This window comes from Mastomys coucha, chromosome X, assembly GCF_008632895.1.
Source record: "Mastomys coucha isolate ucsf_1 chromosome X, UCSF_Mcou_1, whole genome shotgun sequence".
Taxonomy (NCBI): domain Eukaryota; kingdom Metazoa; phylum Chordata; class Mammalia; order Rodentia; family Muridae; genus Mastomys; species Mastomys coucha.
The window spans coordinates 160,872,814-160,880,484 of record NC_045030.1 but is presented as its reverse complement, the minus strand read 5'-3'; the positions used below and the strand labels follow the sequence as shown (position 1 = coordinate 160,880,484).

The 7,671-nt window shown below is 38.9% G+C and overlaps 1 protein-coding gene across 12 annotated transcripts in view; it reads left to right on the top strand.

The window, feature by feature from the left end:
• The window catches only part of Frmpd4 (FERM and PDZ domain containing 4), a 659,278-nt gene that overhangs the window by 510,898 nt on the left and 140,709 nt on the right, over positions 1-7,671 (top strand). For all 12 annotated transcript variants that reach the window (XM_031371291.1, XM_031371278.1, XM_031371300.1 and 9 more), the window contains one exon: positions 4,572-4,674. In XM_031371291.1, coding sequence (XP_031227151.1) covers positions 4,572-4,674 — 103 coding nt within the window. The remainder of the gene's footprint in view (positions 1-4,571; positions 4,675-7,671) is intronic.

Sequence of the window (7,671 nt, the reverse complement as noted above, 5' to 3'; positions counted from 1 at the left end):
CCCTTTAGACTCTGCTCCATTTTTGTCCCTGCATCTCTTTTAGACAGGAACAATTTTGGGTCAAAAAATTTGAAGGTGGGTTGGTGTCCCCATCCCTCCACTGGTGACCCTGTGTAACTACTGGAGGTGGCCTCTTCAGGTCCCATCTCCCCACTGTTGGACATGTTGGCTAAGATCATGAACTTTGCAGGCAAATGGATGGAAATAAAAAATATCTAGAGTGAGGTAACCCAGAGTCAAAAGTACAGGCATGATGTGTCCTCACTGATAAGTGGATATTAGCCCAAAAGTACAGAATACCCGTGATACAACTCACAGACCCTTAGAAGTTAAACAAGGAGGAAGTCCCAAGTGAGGTTGCTTCAATCCCACATAGAAGTGGGAAAAAATAACCATGGGAGTCAGAGGGAGGAAGGGGAAATGTGGGGACAGTATCAGGTATGGGGGGAGACAGGAGAAAAGCCTAGGGGGCCAAGAGAATAAATAGAAATATGCAGCTGCCAGGTGTAGGGCTTGGGGTGAACCTCTAGAAAGTTCCAGAGTCCTGGGATGTGAGAGGCTTCCACGTCTCAATGGAGGTGACATCACACCTCTTAAATACTGTAATGTAATAGTACACTGTATCTCAAACTCTTTCACTATCAACACAATAGGCTCACTCTACTTTTCCAGAAAAAAATTGCTTTAGGTTATTTATATATTATGTACATTTATGATTTAGTTTAATGGAAAAAGATCTCCTCTGTCATTACTCTGAAGCTTTTGCAAATCAATAACAGAATTCAATAGTAAGGTCCTACATATAATGGTAGATTGTGGGGGCTAGGGAAATGGCTCAATGAGTAAAGTATATACCATACAGGCAAGGGGAGTTGAGCTGATATCCTCAGTAGCCATGTCAAAGTTTGTATGTAAAACAAAGTATGGTGGCACACATTTATAACTCTAGTAATGGGATAGGACTAGAGAGTGGATCCCAAGGACTCATTGCTAGCTAATGGATATACAGGATCAGTGAGTAACCATGTCTCAGAGTCAGGTGGACAATGGTAAAGAAAGCACTAGGCATCAATCTCTGGCTTCCACATGTATACAAACATACATATGCACAAAAACCTGTAATACATACACATGCAGCATACACATTCATACAAGATGTAGAAGTGTCATTTAAGAAAGAGCAAAGATTCTCCTGTGGTACTACTCAAACTTAAGTACTGTCTCTGGCTCTAATTAGGTTTCCCAACATGGCCAGCCCCTGCTTTTCAGTTGGTTGTAATTTTCTGTGTTATCCATGTTATAAGGATTCTCATAGCATCTAATTTAGCAAGTTATGGGGATGTTCATAGATATATTTCCATAACTTTTGGATTATTATTACTAATGAATTCTCAAGTGTCTGGCCTTTTAGTCAAGCAATGATGGGAAACAGAAGTTAACTAGAGAAGTGATATAGATTTTTTTAAAGATTAAATTTTTAATTTTCCATTCTTTTGGCATAATCTGGATGAATCAAGGGCTACAAATAGAGCTGAACACTTTATACAGGGGCTGATAAGAGTGTTTCATTCCAAGCTGTCCCAACACAAAGTTCCTTACTTTGTCCTCAGAGCTTTATGCTTCATTAGATGTGATTCGTATTTTCTGACTCTGTGAATGTTGAGTTCGAAACTACTGAGAATTGTATTTTCCAAATATGAGTGCTTCTTTTTAGGTTTTATAATATAGATCCATGTACACACACACACACACACACACACACACACACACACACACACACAGACACATTGTGATAGTGTAGAAAAGAAAGCGAACGCTTGAACCCTTACTTCTGGGAACCAGCTTTTCCACAGATGAGGAAGACCTATAGCACAGACAGAATTCTGTACATGCCGAAGCAGACACTATAAGCACTGGAAACTTTCCACTCTCTTTTTTCCATGTCCTGAACTCTTCTTTGCTTAGAGACATTATAACACTCACTGTCCATCATTTTTTGAAGAAAGTGGTAAAGGAGTGAAAAGAGCAGACAGTCCTTCTTCTGGTTATTTTTGTGAGTCAAAGTGTTGGTCAAATAAACTGTCTATCATAAAAGTGACTCTATTCAAGTCCCAGGTGATTTCAGCAACATGACCAGATTTTTTTCATAGGGCACAACCCATTTATCATAGCAATGGTGGTGAAACAATTCTCTGAAGGAGGCCATTATTTCACATTTGGGAAGGATTTGTATGTTGCCTCTTCCAGAGTTTGTGATTCAAGTTGCTTTGGTTAACCAAGAATAGTCCCATTTGACCTAACAACATAAGTCAACAATATAGTGGGTCATGACAGTGCTCCCAGAACTCAGGGGGCTAATTCAGGAGGATAACTGTAAATTCAAGCCCAGTCTAAACTACAATAGTGAGTTCCAGACAGTTTAAGCTTTGGAACAAGACCTAGTCTCATCAACAACAGATAAAACTCACAGGTGAAACCTAAGAATAAGTCCTATTGTTTGAATGTGGTGTTCTCACGAAAACAGTTCAAATCCCCCCTTCAAACAGCATGTCAGAAAAAGTTTCTGTGTTTAACCAGCATTTGATTTATAACCATTTGCTTGACTGAATAGGTTTGGCTGTTTGCATATAATCAGATGGTTGGAATAGGTTTCTCAAGTGCTCTTTCTGAATTCCTTGTGTGCAAACACTAATTCTCAGTGCCTAGAGCTACAAAATGAATGTTTTCTATCACTTATATAAGTGATTTTTAAAGTTCTCTATTTTCTCACTCCCCAGAAATACAAATTGATGGGACAGTTTGAGTGGCACATATGCCAAGTGTCAGAATATCTGGAGAATAACCAAAGGAGTTTGAATTTCTTGTTCTGGTCATGAAATATTCATTCCAATTTTAAACAAAGGAGTAGTGAACTTATGAGGAAGATAGTATTCTAACTATACCTATTGCCTAGTGCTGACTCTCTGGAAATAAGGCAAAACTTATATAGTACCCATAGCACCATGTCAGTATTTGGAAGGTAACTGCACCCAGCTGTAAATGGGGGAATAATTAAAATAGTTGAATAATCTGAGTAATTGCTTAGGTTTTTAAATTTTAAAAACAATTGTGTATTTCACACAGATGTGGCTTTGTCTTGCTTTATAAGAGGGAGTACAAAAAAGAAGTCAGCCCCTCTGAATTTGCAATATATCCTGATGTAATTGTACCCTCGTGCCTATTTTTTTGCTGCTGAGTTCAGTTCTCTCATTTTGTGTGAGGAGTTATTGTAATATTCAGTGTGGTTACTAAGTGAAACATTATGCTCATAGCTGTGGGCATCATAACTGTTCAAGAAACATTAGTTTCTTATTCTCTCCTTAGGAATCCAGCTGTAAAATAAAACACTCAATGACATCCAGAACTGTCAGGCCATCACATCTAGGCCTGGCTGTTGTATTGATCATAAACAATTTGACCAAATGTCAACAGCAGACAGTGCCACTAACGATGATATATCAGGGCCTTTGAGCATAGACACACATCCATGCACATTTGAAGTTACATATTTGACCAATTCATTGTTAAAAACTTAAATCATAGCTAGGTCTCCTTCCTTCATTGGCTTGATTTTATTTATCATTTTATAAGTGTGTTTTCCTGAATGTGTGTCTTTGTACTGCTTGTGTGTTTGGTGCTCTTGGAGTAGGCCAGAAGAAATCATTGGATCCCCTGGGACAGGAATTACAGACAGCTGTGTGTCCTCATGGCTGCTAGGATTTAAACCAGGGACCCCTAAAGAACAGCCACTGTTCTGAACCACTGAGCCATCTCTCTAGCCCCAGGGCCCCTTCATTTAACATCTTAAGCAATCATTTAAATATTTGGGATGAAACTGTTTTCAATTCCTTTTAGCATCAAAACAACAGAATTTGCCTCCACTTCATTTAACCTGTCCCAAAAGTACTTAACACACAGCCAAATTTTATAAGATGCCTTTTCTAATATCCTATGGTTGAGTGTACTATCTCCATAATTGAAAGGAACAATCTATGCACTATTATTTAAATCTAGCCATGCCCTTGTTGTCTTGAATCTCTTCTATTCCTGCCACAGGAATTACAAAAATGGTGGCTGAAGAGATAACGTAGAAGTTAAACAGTACTTGTAGCTATTGCAGAAGCCCCGAGTTTAATTCCCAGTACCCATATGGCAGTTCACCTCTGTCTATAACTCTAGTTCTAGGGGATCTAATTCCCTCTTTTGACCTCCGCAGGTGAACTGCATGCATGTGGTGCACAAACATACATGCAAACAAAACACCCACATTCATAAAATGATGGAAAAAATGTGTGGGAAGAATTGAGAGCCTAGTATCAGTCTTTCTGGTGAAGTTTTAGAAAACAACAGATGCCTAAGTCCCACTCCTAGTGATCCTGACAAGTCAGAGTGCAACCTGGTCCTCAGATGGTCCCAAATAACACCCTGATGGCTTTGCTGGAAGCATAATTTGCTCATAACGGGAGGAAGGAATTTTAGGTGGGTGGCCAAAGGAATTTTCACTTGTGTGTTTTGCTGTCATCTGTCTCCAGGTGGCCCCTCAGAAGGCAAGCTGATCCCAGGAGATCAGATTGTAATGATTAATGATGAAGCAGTCAGCGCCGCACCAAGAGAGAGAGTCATCGACCTGGTCAGGTAGGTGACATACATTCACCTGTATCTCATTATGCTTTCTCACAGAGGCTGATACATGGTTCTTAGGCCTTTTCTGGAAGAACAAGAGTTTCCTTTGGGACAATACAGTGTAGAATCATGAGCCTACATATTCATGTTATAGAAATGTCAGTGATACTAACCACAAATAAAAGAAACAGGTTCATACTTTTAATGATCCCTACATTTCCATTATTATAGCTAAAGGTTGCATTTCATTTCCTTCTTGAATTACTGACACATTGATTTTTCTGTAATCAGGGAGACTAAAATATGAGAGCTAAATATAGCATAAAGTGATGAGTAATTTTATATACATAATTCCATGGATACACAAACATAAAATTCACTGATTTTTTTTATACTTGCCTGAGTGAATCACTTTGAAATCATCAACTGAAACAAAAGTATAATTAGGTCAAAGCCAAGATATGTAGATATGACCTGTTTATTAGTTTAATTTATTGCAGACACAGATTGTTAAGTGATATTTTTAGTTGGGCATCAGAGAGCACATTTTATATGGCTTTTCAAATACTGGTCAAATATCTACTTTAAAGACCACTAAGTTGTATTTTCTTCAGAACTGAATAAATCTCTAGAATTTATTCAGGTGAAGCAAGACCTATTACACAAACAAATCCATTCATAAAGTGGTGTCAAATGATAAAGAGGTGTGACGGTGTAACATTTGTCTATTATAAACCAACACTTTAAACTGAGGAAGATATCTCCTATCATGCATGCCCACTCAGAACAAAAAGCACCTCTGCATTTGGGGAAAGGTGTTAAGTATTTTAGAGACCTAAAGAAGAAATCTTCTTTTTCAAACTTGTTTTCTACTTCACAAAGACAATATGGATGGTTACATGACCTTGGAAGTATTTGGAGATAGGTAAGAAAACAGAAGACTATAAAAGGAGGAGTAGCCATTTTTAGAGTGAGCAACTCTCCCAGTCTTATAAGCAAAGAAATAGGAAAAAACTCCATGTACTAGGAAATTTTTCTGGGTTACCAAACAGTTGGTCTTTGGCATCATTTAGATATTTGTATCCTCCTCGGACCCAAATTCATATTTTGCAGCCAGATATGTATTGTGATAGCTTTAGGAAGTGAGGCCTATGGAGAAGTAATTATATCATGGACGAGGAGCCTTCAGGAATGGGATTAATACCATTATATGTATAAGTGTAAAAGCACAACTCTCACCTCAAAGGGGATAATAGGTAGTTTATTCTGGAGCCAAATATGAGTGAACATATCCCAAGAACACAGATGTACATCACCTCAAATTCAATGTTTCAACAAGGAAGCAGTTTCATGAAGTCTTTGTAGTAATAGGAAAATGCCATAAATGAAGACAAGTACATTGATGGAAATAGAGAGACAAGTTATGGCAAAGCAGAAATCCTCTGTTGATGGTCTGAGATGCTGTCTGATGACACTCTTAACATTCAGGTGATGTAAGCTAGTGCTCTACTAAGTTAATATATTCCAAGGGTTTTAATCTATTCATCACAAAATGTTAGGTCTGACATAGACGTAGATAAGAAATAGCTATTTAGGAGGTTTTTTAATTTATTTTTTATTAGATATTTTCTTTATTTAAATTTCAAATGATATCTCTTTACCAGTTTCCCCTATGAAAAAAATAAAAACCATGTTCCTCCCCCTCCCCCTTCTCACCAACCCACCCTCTCCAGCTTCCTGGACCTGAAATTCCCCTACACTGGAGCATAGAACACGGCCAAGGGCCTCTCCTCCAATTGTTGACTGACTAGGCCATCCTCTGCTATACATATGCTGCTAGAGCCATGAGTCCCACCATGTGTACTCTTTGGTTGGTGGTTTAGTCCCTGGGAGCTCTGAGGGTACTAGTTAGTTCACATTGTTGTTCCTCCTAAGGGGCTGCAAACCCTTCAGCTCCTTGGGTTCTTTCTCTAGCTTCTTCAATGGGGAACCTGTTCTCAGTTCAATGGATGGCTGTGAGCCTCTACTTCTGTATTAGTCGGGTACTGTCAGAGCCTCTCCAGAGACAGCTTTATCAGGATCCTATCACCAGAACTTGCTGATATACACAATATCAGCAAGTTTATTTTTATACACAATAATGTCTGGGTTTGATGATTGAATTAAGGATTCCCAGGTGGAGCAGTCTCGGGATTGTCCTTCCTTCAGTCTCTGCTCCATAGTTTGTCACTGCAACTCCTTCCATGGGTATTTTGTTTCCTCTTCTATGAAGGAAGGAAGAATCCACACTTTGGTCTTCCTTCTTATTGAGTTTCTTGTGGTTTGTGGATTATATTTTGGGTATTCCGAGATTCTGGGGTAATATCCACTTATCAGAGAGTGCATACCATATGTGTTCTTTTGTGATTGGGTTATCTCACTCAGGATGATATTCTCCAGATCCATCCACTTCCCTAAGAATTTCATAAATTCACTGTTTTTAATAGCTGAGTAGTACTCCATTGTATAGATCTACCACATTTTCTGTATCCATTCCTCTGTCGAGGGACATCTGGGTTGTTTCCAGTTTCTACCTATTATAAATATGGCTGCTATGAACATAGTGGAGCATGTGTCCTTATTACATGTTGGAGCATCTTCTGGGTATATGCCCAGGAGTGGTATAGCTGGGTCCTCTAGTAGTACTATATCCAGTTTCCAGAGGAACCACCAAACTGATTTCCAGAGTGGTTGTACCAGCTTGCAATCCCACCAGCAATGCAGTTCCTCTTTCGCTACAACCTCTCCAGCATCTGCTGTCACCTGAGTTTTTTATCCTAGCCCTTCTGATGGTTTGAGGTGGAATCTTAGAGTTGTTTTGATTTGCATTTCCCTGATGACTAAGGATGTTGAACATTTCTTTAGGTTCTCCTCAGCCATTCGGTATTCCTCCATTGAGAAATCTTTGTTTAGCTCTGTACCCCATTTTTAATTGGGTTATTTGGTTCTCTGGAGTCTAACTTCTTGAGT